This window comes from Cyclopterus lumpus, chromosome 2 (genome assembly GCF_009769545.1).
Source record: "Cyclopterus lumpus isolate fCycLum1 chromosome 2, fCycLum1.pri, whole genome shotgun sequence".
Lineage (NCBI taxonomy): Eukaryota > Metazoa > Chordata > Actinopteri > Perciformes > Cyclopteridae > Cyclopterus > Cyclopterus lumpus.
This window is the reverse complement of record NC_046967.1, coordinates 10086705-10109297: the sequence shown is the minus strand read 5'-3', so window position 1 is coordinate 10109297 and position 22593 is coordinate 10086705. Positions and strand designations below refer to the sequence as shown.

General features: G+C 40.9%; 3 protein-coding genes across 3 annotated transcripts; all 3 read left to right on the top strand.

Annotated features, from left to right (window-relative positions):
• Nucleotides 1-5360: 5360 nt before the first annotated feature.
• On the top strand, nt 5361-14407 carry LOC117743614 (alpha-tectorin-like). The gene is made up of 19 exons (XM_034551245.1): nt 5361-5561; nt 6291-6335; nt 6770-6882; nt 8014-8241; nt 8395-8475; nt 8949-9054; nt 9228-9354; nt 9758-9998; nt 10621-10765; nt 10874-10976; nt 11078-11140; nt 11276-11487; nt 11661-11792; nt 12023-12207; nt 12403-12557; nt 12669-12914; nt 13002-13173; nt 13276-13398; nt 13629-14407. Exons 2-18 carry the CDS (start codon nt 6302-6304, stop codon nt 13369-13371), a joined length of 2439 nt encoding a protein of 812 aa, XP_034407136.1. The 5' UTR covers nt 5361-5561; nt 6291-6301; the 3' UTR covers nt 13372-13398; nt 13629-14407.
• Nucleotides 14408-15163: 756 nt separating this feature from the next.
• Nucleotides 15164-19313, top strand: cnppd1 (cyclin Pas1/PHO80 domain containing 1). The gene is made up of 8 exons (XM_034551471.1): nt 15164-15449; nt 15918-16020; nt 16265-16346; nt 16441-16561; nt 16737-16865; nt 16965-17026; nt 17120-17237; nt 17395-19313. The coding sequence occupies exons 1-8, from the start codon at nt 15387-15389 to the stop codon at nt 18037-18039; spliced, it is 1323 nt and encodes a 440-aa protein (XP_034407362.1). The 5' UTR covers nt 15164-15386; the 3' UTR covers nt 18040-19313.
• Nucleotides 19314-19814: 501 nt separating this feature from the next.
• prkag3a (protein kinase, AMP-activated, gamma 3a non-catalytic subunit) lies at nt 19815-22135 on the top strand. The gene is made up of 12 exons (XM_034551543.1): nt 19815-19873; nt 20019-20058; nt 20153-20271; nt 20378-20459; nt 20545-20603; nt 20755-20800; nt 20905-20959; nt 21049-21175; nt 21281-21446; nt 21526-21563; nt 21714-21860; nt 21973-22135. The coding sequence occupies exons 1-12, from the start codon at nt 19856-19858 to the stop codon at nt 22087-22089; spliced, it is 1014 nt and encodes a 337-aa protein (XP_034407434.1). The 5' UTR covers nt 19815-19855; the 3' UTR covers nt 22090-22135.
• The last annotated feature ends 458 nt before the right edge of the window (nt 22136-22593 follow it).

Here is a 22593-nt window from a genome sequence, read left to right as displayed (position 1 = left end):
GGAAACAAGAACAAAATACTGCTTTGTTCTGCTTTATTCATTTTTATTGAAGGGCCGTCAGGCCCTCGGCATGTGACAGTATAACTTTTCTACTTCAGTGAGTTCATGAACATCTGCTTGAACTTCTCCAAGTCGACTTGCTTCATCACAAACACCTTGTGTTTCTTCTGGAGCAGACCCATGTAGTGCAGCACCATCATGCCTCGGGTGTAGGTCCCCTCCAACTCCACTGACACTGCAACCTGGGAGGGAACAACACGGGGCGGTTTATTGGAGGGTAAAAGATCTTTTTTAAAAGGCATTCCTACAGAGCCCACAGCGGGTCCAAGCTTTTGGACTAAATACAGTCCCAGAACAAATGTATTGGCCTGGTAGAACCTAAGGAACATGAGAAAAGAACCGGTTTCTGGAGGTCGCAAAGTGATTCGAGGAACCTGGAGAGAAGGAATATTATAACTTATAATAAAGAAATATATGTATTTAAAGTACTGATGTTCAAAAGTAGTTTGAAAAGTAATTCCTAAATACCTGTGTTAAAGGCTCTGAACAGCATCTCACAGGTGTTTTCAGGTCATCCGTGTGTGTGTGTGTGTAGGTGTGTTTGTTTGTCACAGAAGGCAAACTGGTTGTACATATTTTGTTTAAAGGGTTGAGATGTACTGAATCATTTGCTACAAAATCTTCCCTCAGCAAATGCATAAACATCTTCCAGTCCCTGTTGCTACTGGATGTGATAACTAAGTTATGAAAGTGCCCAGTGGTCGTCAACATGGACAATACATCTTCATATTTTCCTGTTGCTAGGGCGGGGCAAACTATATTGTTATCTTTCTGTTTGGTGGAGGGAGATTTATGACCTGACGTTTAATTCTTACATCATCCAAGTAGGCGGCAGCATATGCAGCGTGCGGACGCAGCACCCGGTCCATGAGGCGTTGGAAGGTGGCTCGGGCCCCGAACAACCCAAAGGGAAGCGTGGTAAATTGGTACAAACCAAACTGAGTGGAGAAGGCCGTTGTGTCCCTGCACCCTGGCGACAGAGGAATCTGACAGTAGCCCTGGGTTAAATCCACTAAAGAAACGTGCAGTGCCCAGTCGGTCCCGGAGCTCATCGACCCGGGGCATTGGGTAACCATCGAAACGTGACACATCATTCACCCTGCGATAGTCCACGCAGAACCGTATAGACCAGGGGTGCCCACACTTTATAGGCTTGTGAGCTACTTTTGAAATGACCAGCTCAACATGATCTACCAACCAAATGACATTACATTACATGTCATTTAGCTGACGCTTTTATCCAAAGCGACTTACAATAAGTAAACCATGAGTCCAAACTCAGAACAACAAGAATCAAGCAAGTACAATTTCTTCAATAAAGTTAAACTACAAAGTGCTATCAGTAAGAGACATTTAAGTGCTACTAGAGTGCTACTACGGCTCTACCTTCCCTATTCAAGGTATAGTCGAAAAAGATGTGTTTTTAGTTTGCGACGGAAGGTGTAGAGACTTTCTGCTGTCCTGATGTCAATAGGGAGCATCAGCACAGGTACCCATACACCAGCAGAGCTATCCGTGGTCCTGAGCACATAGCAGAAGCCACAGCACATTTAGCTTACATTTCAACAGATTTACAGTAGGGTACCTATATTATTCTGATGATTTGCACTGATTGGAGTCAGCCAGGGATGCATAGTCCGGACAGTAGCTGCTGTTAGCCAGCCTCAAGCACACTTCCAAATGATCGTCAAGGTGGAACGGTATTTGGACTTAATAATCTTCATGTGGGAAAAGGCTGACTCGCATAAGTGGAGCCGAATAATGCAGTCAAGGAGGTAGCACATTTCCTCATGTCGGGGTACTTTTCCTCTGTGAGTAAGTTCCAGAATTGTCCACAAGGCCATTTTAGGACCTAGGTGAAATAACTGTTTAGGGAAAACTGCTTTTAATGCTGGCATACTAAACATTTGGTGTTACTTTGTAGATATTACAATACATTTGGCAATGATAGCAATGCTGTTGGACTTTAAAAGCAGTGTATATGGTTTGGCACGGGCATATTTTGAGTTCTGATATTGGGCTGGTTTTTGGGCTGGTTTTGATTGGCCATTGGGCTGGTTTTGTCACACAGACCTGGCAACCCTGTATGTAGCGTGCACTATCAAGTTGCACACACGCCTTGCCTTGCGTCTCCAGCTCTGATGCGAGGTTCTGGAAGTTTACCAAATCATGGCGCTGCAGCTTTGAGGACAGATGTTGCATTTTCCATTTGAAAGCATTAACTGAGCTGATCATATCAACCACGGTTTTGTCTTTTCCTTGCAGCTCTACATTAAGATCATTCAACATGTTGGTCAGATCGGTTAAAAATGCCAAGTCTAGCAGCCACTGATCGTCATTTAGTTGGCTGTATTCTGCATGTTAAGCAACACGGAAAAACTCTGTGACCTCCAGACAGAGCTCTCGAAATCTCTGCAGGAATTTCCCTCGACTAAGCCATCTCACGTCAGTGTGTAGCAATAATTCTTGGAAGGACTTATTGTGCTTAACTATGAAGTGACTCACCCGGAACGACGCTCCGGTGGCTGCCTTCGCTTTTGTGGTCAGCTGTGAGAAAAATGACTGCTGCCAAATCATAACAGACATTATCTCAAGGCACTTTACATTGAAGGTCAATACCTTAAAACAAATATATTTTTATTTTTATTTTTTTTGCATGCGTGATGCGATCTACCCACACTACCTTTTGGGATCGACGTATTGGGCACCCCTGGTATAGACCTTCTTGACAACAAGAATAATGGGGCTACACCAGACACTGTTGGACTCTTCTATTACACCCATCTCCAGCATAGCATCTAATCTCCTCTGAACCACTTTTCTTTTGTGTTGAGGTAACCTTTAGGGTCGAGACCGCACCGTCGTGCCCGGAGGAGTCTCATTATTGTGGTCTATGAGGTTTGTGGGTCCTGGCAGGAGAGACAACACGTCAGTAAACGGCTCTTGCAACTGGGCAATGTCTGTTCTCTGGGTCCCTGAGAGATGGTCTTCACAAAGGCGCGAGGCCAGATTGGTTGATGTTGGCCCCTCAAGCCCCAACTCCTCCCTCTCAGATACCACGGAAACCAGAGAAACAGACTCCGCCTCCCTACATACTTTTAGGAGGTTGGGGTGGTAGATCTGTTTAGCCCCGCACCTGTCAGAATGCACCACCTCATAGTCGACATCCCCCACTGCAAATCCCCCAAATTCCTGTGGAGGCCTGGGGGACCTCCCCCACTGCAAACAACAGAGAATTAAGCCATTTATCCCAATTACGTTCATCTTCATTAATACATTTACGGATCATGGACTTCAAAGTCTTATTCAGATGCTCCACCAGACCGTCGGTCTGTGGGTGGTACACACTGGTCCGAATAGACTTAATGCCCAGTACCCCGTTAAGTTCTCTCAGTGTTCTTGACATGAACTGGGTGCCCTGCTCAGTCAGAATCTCTTTCGGGTTTCCAACTCGGGAGATGACCTGAAACAGCGCCTGCGTGACACTCCTTTGCAGAAATGTTGCGCAACGGCACTGCCTCCGGATATATCGTGTTGCGTAATCCATGAACGGAATCTCCATTAAAAAATGGAGGTCAACATTATCCTAAATGTTGATGAGGTTTCTTAAATACACAAAAAGTAAATGTTTGTGTATTTTTAAAAAGCATTCGACTGGCTGATTTCCATATAACGTGGTACAATCCACGTCTGCCTGTTGTTGGCAGATATTCTGCCATGAAAAAGATGTACCATCAAGCGAATAACGCCAAATATATATAGTTTATACAATCATATGCACAATTTCTGAATATTAATTTGTAATCATTTGATGTTTTGTATAGGGATTTTCCATTGTTTCATTTTAATGATCAGTTTTGAATTTTACTTCTGAAAACGAGCAGTTTTTTTCCGTGTGCTCTGGTCTGTGAAGTCAAAACAAGTAATGAAGCATATTCAGCATGGTGCCAGCAGACCGAATGCACTTTTGTGTTTTGGCCATGAAGGAAAAGTATTGAATTGTAATATGTTTTTTTTCTATCTGTGTCTCCTAAAGTTTTTCTCTGAGACGGCAAATAAAAGTGCTGTATAAAGCAGGAATTTATGAAAATACAAGCTGAAGTGGAGTTGGAAAAGGTTTTTAAAGTCATTTAAAAATGGTCACAGGTAAAGAATCCAAAAACATTGATCAGAGGCATGTGAGTGAACAGGTGAAGGGAGTGGCTGAACTGTGACTGTCCGTGTGTGTCCGTGGGTGTGTGTGCGTGTGTTTGTTTGTTAAGAGGCCAACGAAAACAGATTGAAGATAAACTGGTTGTGCATATTTTGTTTAAAGGGTTGAGATGTGCTGAATCATTTGGTACAAAATGGTTCCTTAAAAACTGGGTAAACATCTAACTAAGTTATGAAAGTGCCCAGTGAGTGTCTGTTTTTCTTTTCCAACATGGACAACACATCTTTTCCTGATTCACTGAACGATGTTTCAGTCGTACATTTCAGAACTCAAAGGATTCTTGTTCATGTCATCAAAATGAAAAAACGCTTCATCGTGATGCGACATTTACATTTTGAACACAGGACTAGTTTCTTTTTCTTTTTCTTCTCATCTATGGTGTCTTTTGGTTTTCCTGTAAAGAAAAGTGCAGCATGTACATTTCTTGCTGACATTTGATGAGAAGTTTGACATCTCTCTCGTGTCTGTATTAAAAGTGAGGCTACAAAAAGTACCAACAGTAAATATAGTCATTCTGCAAAAGGGCCCTTCTAGGAATAATATGTTATATAATTAAATTATACATATTGGTGCATTGATATATATTCCTTATTTTAATGTTGCAGCTGATAACATTGGGGCTTGTCCTATTGTTGTTGATATATAATATAACAGCATCATTTGTTTTTTGACTATATTCTGATGGGTAATGTAAGTCTGCAAAAGTATCTGGCATCTTATAAAAACAGAAAAAAGGGGAAACAATTGGCCTCTAAAATGTTGTTTAGTATCAGTATAAAATTGAACTACTCAAATTAAATACTCAAAGTAATGGGAGAAAAGATTTGAGGGATCATGTATTCATTATAGTTTCGTGACTGCATCTTCTTGTCAACGCTTTCGCGTGACAGAATCTATCCACGGCCAGATTGACACTTGGCAAAGAACTCAGAACCTTTTGTGGTTGTTCACTGATTTCGCCAGGAGCACATTTTGCCATGATGACACACACACACACACACACACACACACACACACACACACACACACACTCACACGGTAGAAACAACACCAGCGGCCCAATTAAACAAGCATGTTGTGGTGAACATCTACTGCAGATATGAAAAGAATGTCCTCTTTGAGAATGTTTAAGACATACTTCAGGGGTGTGGACGAGAACCACCTGCATAAAAAGAGATCAAGAGAGACACGCAGCACACACATCCGCCCGACAGCTGAAACATCCCAGAGTTCCATCTCGACCTCCACCTGCAAAACTTCATCACCCTGCTGCTCCAGCCAACCTCCAGTAAGTAAGACAAGCTGCACGTAGACGATGCGTATGTACTACAGGTCTTTAAAATCATGCTGGTATCTCCGTATATAGGCGGGGAAATTCAAAACCCATTTTGTGTATGCAGAGACTTAGAACGGAGAAATAAAACTGCATTTTATTAAAATAATTGGAAAATATTTCAAGGTCGGATTATACTGGTTACTTTCAAAGCCCTCCACCTCTTATTCCTGATCTTTTAAACTCTGCACCAAATGTTTATTGGTGGTGGAATAAAGACTCCCTCACTATTAGATCAGGTTTAATAACCTACTCGTAGAGGCTGTCTTCTCTTAAACTTATTATTACAGTGGTTTCATGTTGTTCTTGTTTATTTAGCTTCAACTCTCTCTCAATTTGATAATTTATTCATCTTAAATTCTATGATGAAACCAAAGTTCCTTATAACATTAACCCCCTTTCAGTTTCAACCTCTTCTAGGTTAAAAACACGCAGATGCAGAATCCAAAATGTAATGAATTAGCTCAAACTTCAGGGAATCAGCATTGCATTTGAACCTTTGGGAACCTTTTAATAACCCAACAGCAGCATGCAAGAAAAGTATTGAGTACATATAAATGAAACCACAAATGCTATTCCTTCTACTGTATTGTATGTATTAGTATGGTATGGAATGTAGTGTTATTGAGGATTCAACAACATGTTTTATTACTCACGATGTGAACTGGTTTTCTTTACTGCCAGGGGGTTCCATCATGAAGACGGGTGCGCTGCTCTTCGTGCTGGCAGGTAAGCAGCCATTGAAATATTTTCATTTACTATGGGACCTTTTATTTTAAAGGCATTTAATGTCTCGCCGAATATTTGATCTGGCTAAAATGTAACAATTTAAATCTGCGTTGCATTCATTTCAGTGTTATTTTGCGTGGGTTTAAAAGTAAGACATTACTTGAATGACGCATTATTAAAACATGTGCTTATACATGAAATCTGTATAAATGGCAATGGATACTCTTCTTCATTTCTGTAAGTCAAGTTTTGGGCAATTTAGTTTCATAGATTCAGTTGATTCCTCTGCATTTTCATGAGGGGTTTAATTGTAAGACGGTGACATTTATGGATGAAATAATACCCCTATATTAAAGCCCGCTCTCGGTGTATTTAAAGTTAGTCTTGATAGATTGAAGTATGATATTTCTTTTTCCTTGAAATTCCCGCTGTAGTTGCTGCCAGCCAGGTTGAGCTTTATCTGTCTGTGACTCTTGAGTCTGGAGACAAGTTCGATATCAGCAGTTGTCCCATCTTCTTTTATGGGAAGGAATACACAGAAGCAGAAGTGAGTAAAGTTAAACCATGTTTGAGAAAAGCCTTACCTTTACATCTTCTCTTTGAAGAATATTATATTTTACTGTCAGTCATTTGGACAAGTTATAAACGTCATTCTGTAAACCCACACCGTCATTGTTGAAAGTGCTTTTAAATGTTTTACATCCTCATCTTGGTATGAGCTACAGAAACACTTTATTTTATGTAACAGATTATTTTATGGCCAGGACTCCCTCAAAAATTAGATTTGACATCTCTATGGGAATCTCCCGGTAAAATTAAAAAGTTGCAGAAAATTGAAATACTTAAATTATTAATTATAAATAATTGACATTTTCATATAGAAATATTATTGTAGCATTTTGTGCCTGATTTCATTTACAGCATTGCAAAGATTTCCCCTCATTGCCAAAATGTGTTTAATTAAGAAAAGTGAATTAGTTCCCCGTGAAATCTGTTCACAACAAAACTATAACTAATCAAACTAAAACATCTGTCCCAGAACATTGTGTCTATGCTCAATAGTGATCGATATCATACACAGAAATGGGCACTTTTCTACACACTTTGTGGGAGTGCTCCAATGTGTTGCCTTTTTGGAAGGTAGTACTGTAAATGTTATCAAGAAAATGCAGGAATAACTGCAGAGTATGTGAGTATGCACATTTACAAAAAGATACAAGATAATAAAGGGGTGTCGGGGTGAGTGTATTTTTTGTTGTTGTTTTGTTTTGTTTTTTATTTCTGTTTGGTTTGTTTGTCTGCTGTTTTTGTTTTTATGGGTTTGTTTTTTGTTGTTGTTGTTGTTGTGTTTTTGTTGTTTTGTTTTTCTGTACTTTATTATTGTCTGACAAGTCTAATTTTGGTTTTTGGTTGGTATTTATGTTTAATGTTAATATATTTAAATGAACATAATAAAAAAAAACTTCAGTGGGAAATAGTGATCGATATCAAATTACATCATTCTTTCAAGGAAACTTCTGAGAAATTATCAAGAAATTATGAATAAGACCCAAAGACTAAATCTATGTAGTTTTTATTTTCTTTCTTTTTTAGATGAAATTAAACTGTTTTTGAGTCAAAGTGCCTTGAAAAGTCATAATATTGTGAGTTCATAAATGGTGTCTCTCTATTTTTGTAGGTGACCTTCCATCCAGATTCCTCTTTTTCACTTTGTTTCGATAATACCGATCTGAAAGTCAAAGAGTGTCTTTTGTTGGCTGATCATGGTGGTGCAAACAGCGTGTTTCCAGAAACCGTGAACATCAAAACAGAATCTCCATCCGCACTTCATACCGCTCTACCAAGCATCACGCAGGCATCAGAATGCTCTAATTATTTCACATTACAGGATGACGACAAGCAATACGTGAGTCATCATCAGTGCCATGTCTTTAGATTGGTTGGCTGTCCAGCCTTTTGTCCAAAATGAAATGTTGAAAATTAAAAGGAACATCAAATCAAAAATATTTTTGAAGCAATTTCCTAATATTTTCTACATCTCATTTGTTTATGCTTTCAGATTTTCTTTGATCTCTACAAATTTGGCTCAGAAGCAGCTTTCGTAGTTCAAACATTGAGCGACTATTCTCCGGCTACGCTTGTAAGTATGAGCCTGAGTCTGTTACTAAGGCTGAGATCTCAGAGTCCGACTTTCAGACTGACGGATGTCAAACAAATGTTGAGAGTTACAAAATGATGCATCCTGGGAGATGAACAGGAATTTAGGAATTACATTTGAAACAGAAACTTTTGGATACTATACAATGCAGTCATACAACAATAATGCAGTGACACATATTTCAGGGAACCAAAAGGTACATTTAATAAAAACAGCACTAATCAGTATATATATATATATATATATATATATATATATATATATATATATATATATATATATATATATATATGACATTAACAATTGTAAAAAGAGGGTCATCATGTAAACATAGTGTAACCTCAGAAAATTGTAGGAAAATATATATTTCTAGATATAAAAAGGGGGATCCAAGTCCTACACTGTTCACCCAGTAGTTCAGTATTAACCTTGATTGTTGTCTAATCCTTCTCAAGAACATGGAGACAAAGATCGGAAACAGGACTATGGGTTCATGGTCGTATACCAAGAGTGAAGCGGAGGGCATCGTTTACGAGGACCTGACCGGATGCAGATCAGGAGGTAGGAGAATCCAGTGGTTACCAAAGAAGGAGCCGGGACTCTGTCTGGATCTCCAAAATAAAGTTGTGATGTATAAAAAGAAATTTGTGTCATTTTCTTCTCTGGAATTTTGCACACTGGTTGGTGACATTTTAATACAAAACTAATTTCATAAACCTCCCATCCGCTTCCAGGTGTCATTATTTCAGAGGTCGCACAGATAAGGAACCCAGAAAACTGCACTGTCTTGTCCTGTGATGCCCACGATAGCATGGTTTTCCGTGGATGTCCAGTTCTGGAGGTTTGCATGGGAAACAACACGTAAATATGTTTTCTTTATATTTGGAATTAAGTTTTCAAGAAAGCAGGAACCAATTGATTGATAACCAATTGATTACCTTTTCTTTTGATCCATAGACTATATTGTTTATTTGCATAGATATATATGATTATTTGTTATAGTCACGACATTTGCCTTTGTGACAATAGCACTGCACACTTCTGCTTGGCATCCCAATATGCTTTGATTATATTACATCTATGAGCTGCAGACAGTCCTTTTCACTTATTGTCCACACTTAAACATGTGCAAGTCCTCAAAGGTCAGAATCAAAGCAGCAGTGGTACTCCCCATTAGGAGTAAACTGACTCATAAATGTAGAATCTTCTGAAATGTGTGTCTTCACGTGATCAAGCACCTTTCTGTCTTTGATTTTGCTTTCAGAAATAAAGAGTGTGTTCGACCACCTTCCGTGTGCACTGTGACTGGCTCCACTGTCATCGATTTCTTCAACGAAGTCCACTCTATCCCTGATCGGTGTGCTTACGAAGTGATGAACAATTCAGAAGTCAAGATCTATGCGGTTTTCGAGGAGCGACTTCTTGAAGATGTGCTATTTTTGAATTACCTGCAGATAAATATACAACAAACAGTAATATATTTGGAACAAGGTGGCATAGTTCGGGTAAGCTGCTACAATCCAATGTATTTGTAGGGTTGTTAATTCAAATAAGTTTGTCTTTGTTTGATCATTCACTGATCGTATAAACGGATAAAGAAGGTGAGAAAGGTTTTTCTGAATTGATTCAGTAATTGTGAAAACATATTGTTATACTCTTCACAAAGGGTGGTCTACAAAGTTATCAGTATATTGTGATTTAAAATTCCACTCATTCATATTTACTTTTTATTGTTAATTCATGTTACCAATTAGACATGTTTATATTATCATCCATAGATAGATGAATGGATGGTTATTGTTTTGCATTAGTTTCAATACAAAGTAGGAAAGAGTGCAGCTATTTAGTAGTCGTGTTTTATTGATTCATCTTACACAATACAATAAGTGAAGCCTATATTTAATCTAGTATACAATATGACTGAAAAGGGAGAAGCATAATGTGTATATATTCCTATCCTACATTCTTTTCAATTAAGTAACCCTCAAGAAATATCAATGAAGGGGAAAGAATAAGGATATCTGAACATCACTAAAAGTACAATCCAAGTGGAAACAATTGCACATGCAAAGCACACGTAGCTGTACATTTGAGATGTTTAAGCCCGGGTTTCTATCATTGTTGTAGATTAACAGCCAAATACAGACGCTCACCTCCACGCCTCAGCAGCTTCAGGGCGTGGAGCTCTCCAAGGACCAGACCGGAGTTACTCTGAAGACACCTGCAACCAAAACGATAGTCCATTTTGATGGGGACACCGCACATGTGACAGGTACAGAAAACTACATGCTAAGAAAATAGGGTTTGGAATTCAAGACTGACAGCTGTTCTCATTGGGTTGAAAGTTCACTGATTTGTTGTTAATTCTCTCACCGATCAGGAGAAAATGTAGCACGATCCGGCCTGTGTGGCAACCCCTTGTCTGAAAGTGAATCCACCACCACCGTGAGCGAGTCGTTATACTCACCATTGTCTCCCACTGGGTACGACTTAGTCACAACGTGAACCCCTGACTGATGTCACCTGATTATTAATGTTGTAAAGGTTTCAAACTGAATGTGCTGTGCTGTTTGTCTACGCCTAGCTGCGATAATCCACAAAGCAAAGACGTCGACAGCACGGTCGACTGCAGCGTCTCAAATGAATAGTAAGAACGGACCCATCAAAACATACACTAAACACCCTTTAATCCAACAGGGATGATTCTGGAGGCTGAACACACACAATACTGTTATAAACTGATCATTTGCTCTCATTCCTCCTCTCTGCATCGCTGGAACAGCTGTGGTCTAATGTCTCAGGCCCCCTTCACTGCTTGCCACATCATTGACCCAGAGCCCTACATAACCGCATGCAAAAGCACCACGTGCAAATACACGGCGGACAATCGGGCAGTGGACAATGTCGCCTGCCAGTATATGGAGGCTTACGCCAAGGCCTGTTTCCTGAAAGTTAACGTCACACTGGGGGACTGGAGGTCAAATGCCAGCTGCTGTAAGATCGTCGTTTGTTTTAATTTGATTTAATTTGATTTAATTTGATGAAATGGGACGAGAACTGTTGACGCAAAAGACACAAAGAAGAGATTCAAATACTAAAGTCATTGCAGTTCGTTGACTGAAAGTGGTTTGGAAGTGAAACTCATCTGTCTGTGTGTCTGTCTGTAGCTGCTACCCGTCAGGCCTCCTGTCTGGACCACTACTGCAGTGATCATGAGTTCTGTGTCGAGAAGCTCGGTGAAGCCGGCTGCTCCTGTCGGGCCGCCTTTGCCTCCAAGTACCATTCAACAGACACTTTAGGTACAATGCAACAACTGTGGGATGAAAGTCAGAATGTTGTATTTGGTTTCCACTTTAATTTGTCTGCAATTATATGTGACATATTTGACATATAGAAAGGCACACCCACCTGCTGATCCACCTCAAGATGTGGAGTTGACACAGCTGTCTGATTTTCTTTTATTAAATACTGGGCGTATTTCTGCCTCCATAATGATGTGTTTTACTTCTTTGTGCCTTTGGGTGTTCAGGCGAGCCGACAGTCTGCATGCAGAGCTCTATCAAAGTAACACTGGCTGAATGTCTTCTGTGGGATAAGGGCCTCGACTCCTCAACCTTACACCTCAACGACCCGGACTGCAAAGGTCACTCGGACAACCAGACCCACATGTTGACATTCCTCCTCGAAGGGGACGCCTGTGGGACGGAGGTCATCGTGGGTGCTTTCCTTCAGTTTTCAGCTCAGAACAATAAAAAAAAAGCATGCAGTTTGTGTTTATCACCTGTCGTCTTATGGAAAAGTCATGACACGTCTCGCTCGAAATTACTTCTTTTGTCACTTGAGTGATTAGTTTTCTTTATTTATAGAAATACGCATGTGATTTATGATTCTAAACCTGTCACAATGCAGAAAAACGACAGCCATGTCATCTACAAGAACAAGATCACGATGGGGAACAGCTCCTTGAATGAAACCATCACCCGCCAGAAACAGGTGGAGATCGACTTCTCCTGCGCTGTCATACAGCCAGAGATCCAGAGTGCGTCTTTTAGGATCAAAGACAGGTGTGTGGAGGCCGGCGGAGCTTCAACTGCTTTGTAATGTGCAGCTTGTGTGTAGTTCAAGTTCAAGTTTAAGACAGCTGAAGTGTGTGTGTGTGTGTGTGTGCTCCCCAGCTTTGTGTTTCAGCACATTGAAACTGAAGTTTTGAATTACACTGTGATGATGACCGCCTACACCGACGCCGGCTTCAATCACCATGTCGAGAATGACACTGACATCCAGCTGAACCAGAGGATCTGGCTGGAGATGAAGATGCAGGGGCTGGACGACAACACGGTCGCCGTGGTGACCGACTCCTGCTGGACAACCAACCAGTCGTCCCCTAATAGTAGTCTGTCATACTACCTGGTTATTGACAGGTGAGAAAATACTCTGAGACTTTGCCGGTGGCTGAAAGAATCCACTGCCGAGGAACTCACCATGTCTGTTGTCCTGATTCTGAGCAGATGCCCGAACCCCGCTGACCAGACGGTGGAGATGGAGGGAAACGGACTGGGACTGTCCAACTCCGTCTCTTTCCGCATGTTTCATTTCGCAGATGAAAGTAGTGGGGCAAATTCTGAAATCTACCTGCACTGCAAACTGGTGCTGTGCCCCAAGAGCCCATCCTGCGCTCCGGTAAGCAGGGGTGGAGGAAATACAGAATTGTAATTATAATATTTATTTATATGACTAAATCTACATTTTCACAAAAACCTAACAATCCTCTCTGTTTTACAGGTATGCGGTGCCACTGGTCTCAGGAAACGCAGATCTTCCAAGCCTGGATATGCAGAGGGAGGCCAAGCCCTCATCACCATGGTCTGGAATAATTAGGTGAAGACAGCTCCCCTTTTGATCACGGTACGTTTAAATGTAATTCTTTATTTATTTATCTATTACTTGTTAAAGCCGGGAAGATATTTGGTTGAGAAACGTTAAAATCATCACACTGATGGATTATCTATTCTTGTTCATTCAAATCAAAAGAGCTCCTCCTCTCAGGAGCAGGAAATGTTACAGCAATCTTTATATTTTAACCTTCATCAGAGACAAACTACTAATCTTGACTAATCACAGTTTTGTCTTTTCAGGTGATTCCTGACTTAAGATGGAGCCTGAAATGGAACATAATCTTTGGTGAAATAATAGAAGTGAAGAGTGCAATGAAGAACATTATATGAAGAAGGGTTTAGAGGGTTTTATTTACCATATGCACTATACTTCTTGGTACTGTGGGTTCTTTATGAATATATATAATTCCTTCTGTAATGTACTGTTAGCTACCTTAAATGTGAACAGCCTGAATGCTACCTGCTGAAAACAGAATATCTGTGTTTTATTGAAATGAAGTAAAAAGAAGTGTCAGCACTCGAAGGAAAATACTGATGTGATTGTGAACATTAAAATGTTGATTGTTCATCAATTTAAGTTACAAAACAATAAGCTTTTCAGTTAAGGGGATACTCTCCAGGTGAATATGGTTAACTAAAATATATCCCTATGGATATCCCCAACTGATTACTTACAATAAGACAATAATTTGTTGTATTACAAGTTTTCTTCAATTCTATGTTTAAATTTGCAAATTAGTTATTAGTTAGTTTTGATGAATTTATGAGAAATCAACTGACGCAAATAGACAAAGTAGTAAAATAAACACCTAAATGTGTACTTTGAACGTTTTCTTTCAATTCGTGAAAGAAGACAAAATACCCTAAAATCCCAAAAATGTATCAGTGCATGAAAAACTATGTAATGCCTGTAATGTCTCACCTTAAAATGGTGGCTGTAATTACATTGAGGCAAGCTGCTGTACCATGATTATGCATTATTACTGTTATGAGCAAAAGAAAAAGAATAAAAAAAGAAAATGGGTAAAAAATAGTTGTTAATCCTTTTATTGTGTGTGTACATTTTTTATTTTCATTTATTTTGAAATGTCCTTAAAAACAAATAGATATGTAATCTGATGTGATATTCCCACATATTGTCCAATATCTCCATCAGCATGAATGTTTACCTTCCCACATGTAGCGGACCCCAGCCGGACAATAATGAAGCCTACTGATGTTTCCAGAATTGCTTTTATTCATGTTCAACCATGAGTCTTAATGACGAACATAAATTTAAGAGTTTCTCCTTTTCCAGTAATTTCCAGAAATCACTGTAAGAGCTATGGAACAAATGAAACAGAAATTAGCTCTTACGAGTGTACACATTAATTAGATGATATTCATATGTTATACATGTGGACATTAATCACAACATTTTCTCTTTCATACATACAAAGGCACTTACAAAATAAAGGCTTTCGAGAAATAGACACCATAATAACAGAACCTTTTCAGAGTAATTTACACCGCATCTAGCTGAGTGTGATATAAACTAGTCAACCTTCCATTGCATGATACCACTTCAGCTCATTATGGAATTAAATGAAGAAAATGCTGAAGAAATAACTAAAAGAGAAACAATAACTCTTGTCTCTATTGACCTACGAGTCCATTTGTTTCAATAATAGCTACCATATTTCGGGTATTATTGTTTAATATAATTTTTTTTTTTTTTTTTTTTTTTTTATGTTACTTTGTTTGTACAAACTAGATCCCGTTCTATATATTCCGGTGCAGCAGGTGGCGGTATAGACCTTGGTAGTGCAACCCGCCAGAGACGCAAAGCAGAAGAAGATGCTGTAGGTGCTAAGTGTCTCCAGAAGATGGCGCTAAGGTGTCCCTGATGAAGTGAGTCAGGTCAGGGCGTGTTGCTATCTGAGCGCTACTCGTCAGCCGGGGCCAGGCCGAACAGTCGTCTTTTCAACGTGTGGCGGGCTCACGTTCAATGCAGTAGAGATGGATTTCGACGCCTTATTTAATGAAAAGACATTTCAGTATTCAGACTTCCAGGAGTTTACGGTATGTTACTGCGTTACGATCCCGATAGGTCGACACACTACCGAAGCTAAGCTAGTTGATGTTTATGTCAGGTATGCTAACCGCGGGGACCGAGCTGCGACCCAACTCAGCGAGGGTCAAGTATCTTCCATTAGCTCTTTTAATCCCAGTGATAACAACGTGTCAGTTAAAACCTGTTCAGCACCGCTGGCTCCTGACGCTGGAACTAACTGACGTTACTGTTCACGGGCCCAGCGGTAGCTTAGCTATCGCTGTTACGTATCGTACCAGCTGCTGTAAACTTCTACATACAGGGTTAATGCACGTGCTTTCACATAACGTTATGCATATTAGTGGAGGGTACTGCTTTGTTTGAGTTCAGATTATTTTACCTAGCTAACGTTATCGTTTGTTCCCCACAACTCGCGTTACGGTTCAAATACACTAACTCAGCTAACGTATGCTAACGTCAGTGTTATTGTTCCACAGTTTCTTCCTGGACACCAGAAGTTGACTGAACGAGTGAGAAAGCGACTGTATTATGGGCTGGACATGGACGGCACTCTAGATGCCCTCTCTTGCCCTGTTACAGGTGAGCTAAATATTAGTTATTAAACTAGGTTTGTACATTAAGCTCCTCCCCCGACGCACCCTCAAAGGAAATACTGGATGTGCAAGTTTTTCTTTCCGACTTACTATTAGTCAATGTAAAGGAATGAGGACTTTGTGTTGAATGCAACACTTAAATGTTGTGCCCCCTATGTAACTAATCTTAGCTCGGTGGATTGTGATTATACGCAAGTTGACTTTTGTCTTTTTGCTTTCTGTGATTCCAGATATCGCTGTTGAGATATTCCAGAAGTCCGCCCCAAGCCCCATACGCAAGCTCCAGAAGAAGTATGCCGCTCATGTTTCCAGGTTTGTACATCTGTATGGATTTTTACATTCTTTCAGAAACTGAATGTAGCACTGCCAGTCGTACAGCTAAAACAAATCTATTGTTTTGCTTCAGGGAGGCTTGCATCTCCCCGTGTGCCATGATGCTGGCTCTCGTTTACATAGAAAGGCTCCGACACAGAAACCCTGAGTACCTTCAAAAGATCTCCTCCTCTGACCTCTTCCTGATCTCCATGGTATGTGTGTTGGGTTCAAAGGTCTATCCAAATGTGTCACTGGTATTTCTGGCTTGGTCGTTGCTCATTTTCAGAATGGATTGATCTTCATGTTGTGTCCTATTCTGCTTTTTTCTGTAATTAAGAAAGTGACTTAATTGTATTGCAATGGCAAATGCACTGCTCTCTCAATTAGATGGTTGCCAGCAAGTATCTGTATGATGAAGGAGAGGAGGAAGAGGTTTTCAACGATGAGTGGGGAGCAGCTGGGAAGTTGGACGTCAAAACCGTCAATAACCTGGAGATGAACTTCTTGAATGCAATTGTAAGTGCAATTGTAAGTGTGTGTGCATTTGCATTTTATGTGTGCATGCATGTTTGGATCAAGTTCTTTGTTTCAACTATTGTGTCCTATATGTTCTAGGAGTGGAGCCTCTTCACAGAGCCAAATGACTTATTTGATATACTGAGTCAACTGGAAACCAGGTTGGTAGTTGGCTGTATAAAACTTGGAATAAACTGTGTAAAAAAAAAAAAAAAAAGTATTGGTAAAAGTATCACTGGGATCTGTATCACCAGCATTGCAGAGCGGCAGGGGATGAAACGCGGCTGGTTCACCTACACTGACCTCTGTGTGCTTCTGGAGCAATCGGTGTGGCGTCAAGCCCTCACAGCCATCTATCAGCATTTTATCAAGGTAAGAAGGGGATTTTAGCTGAATGGAGCGAAGAGGATATTTATATGCTTGTTATGTTTCAGCTGTATTTTGTCTTATATATTTTTTTCTACATTTATAACTTGAGACCACACAAACATTGCAACAACAATATCATCTAATTGTATTTTATTCTTAGGTTTCCTGTATGCTCGGCCTGGTGTATCTGACCAGCGTGGCTGGCCTTATTGCCACCAGCGCTGTGCTGCACCAGCTCAGTCTCTCCAGAAGCGGCCCGTCCCTGCTCCCACCTCCTGCTGAGATTAGCCCGGACCTTCAGACCTCTGACCCGAAAGCAGAAGCTCCTTCTGCAGCCCCGCACCTCCCCTGTTGCATTCTGGCCAACAAGAGTCTGAGCCGTCAGACCGGTGCACCTGGAATCGGACAGGACCTCCTACAAAATCCTCCATCGGCTTCCTCACAGACCTCAATATTGTGTCTCTGGGGCTCCCTCCTTGCTTCAATGGGTCACATACATCCTGAAAGTGATTCTGATCTAGATGCACTTCGAACCTGGTTGCCTGTCTCCTTCTTCTGTCCTGGCTGTCTTGCGTCCCTCCCTCCTCTTCAGTGCGGGCTTAGAAACACCTCAACAGTCTTCGCTCATGCCCCCATTGGGAACCATCAACGTCATGTACCGTGGCTAGCCTCCAGCCTCCTTGGAGGGGCGGAGCCAAGTCTGAACTCTCGCATGGGTGTGTTTCCCCCTATACAGCTGGGACCTTGCCACCCAAAGTCCATGTTACCCGTCGACAAAGCCCAAGCTCTGCTAATGCCCGGCTAGCGACTGGCAAACTCCACTGCTGTCAACCTGTACTAATGGACTCTGGAAATGAAAGCGGCGTTATTTTTATGACTCATCGACCACTTCAAGTCATGTTTTGTTTACTTTTTCAGATCTGGAATACAGGTACAAAGGCGAGAGTAATTGCACACAGACAGAGTGAGAATTTGACATCACGGTAGAGGGGTGGAAAGTCACTTGTTGCGCAGCACTTCAGAATATATTTGCCATAAATGAAATGCCATAGTCAATGCTCTGCATCTTGTTTTCATATACAGAGAATATCACAAGGAATTTAAAGATAGTTTAGGTTTTCTTGGCTGCAACACAAGTGTTTTGCCTTTGGGATGAGTTTGTTTTGAGTTATTATATTACAGCTGTAATGGTAAAGCTGCTTGCTACTTGGCAAGTTGAAGAAAGTGTATGGAGGTTTCACAGCAGATCTGAAAGTTGAGTTTCAGAGGGGCTCTGAGAAGAAGGGACTAAACCAGGTTACTTTGTCTACTACAATTTAGGCTTATGCATATATGCTTAGTGTAAGCATTTCGTTTTCATTTATGCATGTCAGGCTTTACATCAGACAATGGTCATACAACTGCAGCAAGTACTGATTTATTTTGTACTCCAGATTTCTGTTACTGTTTGTGAAACAAACAAAACAAAGCGTATTCAGGTGAAAGCATCAAAGAAAGGAAATAGACCATTTGAATGCAGAACACCATCTTCATACCTCAGTGCAACGGTTGTAAGCCACACACAAAAATCCATAAACTCCTCCTATTCTGGTCATTTATAGCGTAACGGTTTTGTCTATTTTTTTCTTTTCTGTGGCAACAGGAATTTACACAATCCTCAAGCCACTTCTCTGTAACATGGTGTGACCATATAAGAGATTAGCCTATAAGTTTCCCATGCTCCAATGGGAATAGGTCTTTATAAAGAGGACGGGCTCCAGCGGCTTTCTTGCCATTTTGAACTGGTTTCTGGTGGGTGTTTTTTTAAATTTTTTTTTAAGGGAACTTCATTTTTCAGTGCAGCATTGGACATTTCACTCTTTTTAAATAGATTTGTTTGTGTACAGAGTTGCACATGGAACTCCAAGTCACTGACTTTGTAATCAAACCTTTCACAATATGGCTCGGAGCATTTGAATTTAATACAGCACGAAGTCCTTTTAATTTTGTACATGGTGTAAAATGCAAATATTGTACAAATCTGTAAAAAAAAAAAAAAAAGAACTAAATAAAGGAAGCATTTCTTTTTTGACATTTGTTAATTGTCGTCTCTGTCAACATCATAGCGTGAAGCCCTGGAGAATCGTGTAACACTCTTGGGAAGACCGCAACTGTCTCAAGCCTTGACATTTACTCCATATAGACCAGGAATTCATGCCACTATAACTTCTGACATTTGCGAAACATCTTCAAGGATTCCTTCTACGCCACTGAAGCCAATAAATGGTGGCGACTTTATGTGATCCCAGTTGGCAGTAAATGTTAGAAGGAGAGCCAAAGCGTTGCTTTCAACAAGTGGGAAGGCGAGAGGCCACGACTAGTGTGTGTTTTTTTTTTTTTTAAGGGAACGGCGAGCACATGTCCGGTATTGGCAGAACCTTAAGTTTCCCTCCCCCTGAGCCTGTGCCAGCTTCTCCTACCCCTCCCCTGCGCCTCTGGCCCGACACATGCCGCTTGAGAGCTCCTAATATAGACCCAACAGCCTTGGAGGGAAGGGGAAAACAAACCCAGCGGAATCGCCACCACTTTGCTTCTGCTGCCTCGAAAAAAAATCAACTTTTTCATGGACACACAACAGAATTATGGAGCCTCCCTCACAGGTGAAATGTTGCTTTGGGTTGAGTGTAACTAGAAGAAAATTGTAATTTTTTTTTTCTCTTCTGGAACCGAGGGAATCTAACAGCCTTGTGGATGTCAAACTATTCTGACTGTCATGTGGGAAATGTTTTGCTTGCTCTGTTGCAGGTGCCACTCCTGGAGAAGAAGCAGGAGATAAAGAAACAAGGTGCGATCGCGGTCGTCGCCGCACGTGCAAGTACATGGATCTGTGCTGTTGGTGTGTGTGTGTGTGTGACTGCATGTGTCCATGTCTCCATCAGGTAATGTGATCCTCACGGAGGCCGATGCCGCAGTCTACATGAATTTCATGAAAAGTCACAGCTGCTATGATGCCATTCCAACCAGCTGTAAACTGGTCATATTTGATACCAAACTACAAGTAAGAAAGCTGTACGTAGAAGCATTAATCATCTTTTTTTTTTTTTTTTTTTTTTTGCTTGTAAAATAATCACTCAAATTAACGAACAAATTCTGACTTCATAAAGGTGAAAAGGGCCTTTTATGCACTAGTGGCAAATGGCTTGAGGGCGGCCCCGTTATGGGACAGCAAGTTGCAGAGATTTGTGGGTAAGAAGAGGGATTAATGGAATAATCATATTGAAGTATTGGTCCCTGTGAATATAATGAGAACATAAATCCTTTTCTTTCACAGGTATGCTGACTATTACAGATTTCATCAACATCCTCCATTGCTATTACAGGTCCCCTATGGTGAGAATGACTGAACTCCAATATCGCAGTATGAATATCATGAGACATCATTATTCTCTTATTATAACATATACGGCAACAGAGTTTGATTTGACCCACTGGATGTGTAATTATTGGCTCATATCTTGGCATTTGGGTTTTCCCGCTGAAGGTTCAGATGTATGAGCTGGAGAGCCACAAGATCGAGACATGGAGAGGTGATTCATCTCAAAGTAAATAACCAGCATGGATGAGGGTAAAATATCTCGGAGCACACACCTCTGTGACTTAGCATGAGTGCTCTCTGTCGTCTTCTGTCTAGATGTCTACCTAAAGTGCTCCGATCACATCCTCATTAGTATTTCCCCAGAGGCCAGGTAACACTATGAATCTATGAAAATATGTTCACTCCGTTTACATTTCAGTCCACCAGCAGTAAATTGTCGCCTGTACTCTTTCCTCTTAGCCTCTTTGATGCCATCTATTCTTTACTTAAGTATAAGATCCACAGGCTGCCAGTCATGGATCCAGAGTCTGGAAACGTCTTGCACATTCTCACCCACAAAAGAATCCTCAAGTTCCTCCACATATTTGTGAGCAAGCAGATGTTTAGCATTGCAATTTACCTACATCACTTTTTTTTATTATTTTTTTTTATGTCTGCATGCATTAACATTCTTCTACTTTGGTGGTTTCAGAAAACAAAAGTTCCCAAGCCCGCATTCATGGGAAGGCAGATCCAGGAGCTCGGGATCGGAACGTTCAGGAACATCGCCACAGTTCAGCAAACGGCAACGCTTTACGAGGCCCTCGCCATTTTTGTGGAAAGGCGGGTGTCTGCGCTGCCTGTGGTGGACGAACAAGGTATGCTCTTAAAAGTACGTTTTACATTATAGAGCTGTATTAAGGTTTTCCGAATAAAGTATCCAATTTGTCTTCTCAGGCAAAGTGGTGTCACTCTACTCAAGATTTGATGTGATTGTGAGTACTATGTCTTACGCAGCTTTTGTGGCGCTACGGCTCTATTTGTAATCTCAAAATAAAGTGTATCATCCTTGCATATCATAGCATTGATCGCTGACACCTGCTCAGACACTTGAGTTTTTTTTCTCCATGGTTTCTCCGTGGCAGAATCTAGCAGCCCAGAAGAGTTACAACAATCTGGACATGCCGATGCAGGAGGTCATTCGCAGGCGCTCAAGTTTTGTCGAGGGAGTAATCAAGTGCTACCCTTATGAAACCTTGGAAACCATCATAGACCGGATAGTCAACGCCGAGGTGGGCGCTTTCTTCAAAAGAGTTTGGTCTCAAATATTTCTCGTGACGTCACGAGATCTGAGAAATAGAGGAGAGCATTCTTTCCTGATCATTTCCCCTCCTTACCCCCCAGGTGCATCGGCTGGTCCTGGTGGACAGGGCTGACGTGGTGAAGGGCATCATCTCTCTGTCTGACCTGCTGCAGGCCATGGTCTTAACCCCAGCAGGTATTGATGCCCTCCTGTCCTAGCACCAGAGGACAGAAGGGCCCCCTCCCCTCCTTTACCACCTGTGTAGTTCTGGTCGCGTACACAGCCAGGTAGGCCTCTCAAGCCGCCGCCTCTTCTTTTCTTTTTTTTTAAGGATACTCATGAGACGGAACCGAGAGGAAGACAAGAGGAAGAAAAATCCCCTTACTTTGCTACTTTACATTAAGATGTCTTCTAAGATCTATGTGCTGTGTTCAAGAAACAATAATACCAGTGAGCTGACCTTGATACTGCAATGAATCTCTATAGGTCTACAGAAAAATGTCTATATTGGCTGCATTTGATCAAATTGATCAATACTGTATATTTCTGTATTAAACATTTGTATCAAACCTCACTGTTGTGTGGTATTTCCTGGATAAATGCAGTATGTGGACTATGGCTGAAGGGCACTTATATAAATAATTCACAAAATAACAACACTTAAATACACAGGCCCTCCCAAAATATATACCTTTATAAATGATCAGTAATAACAGCTGCAG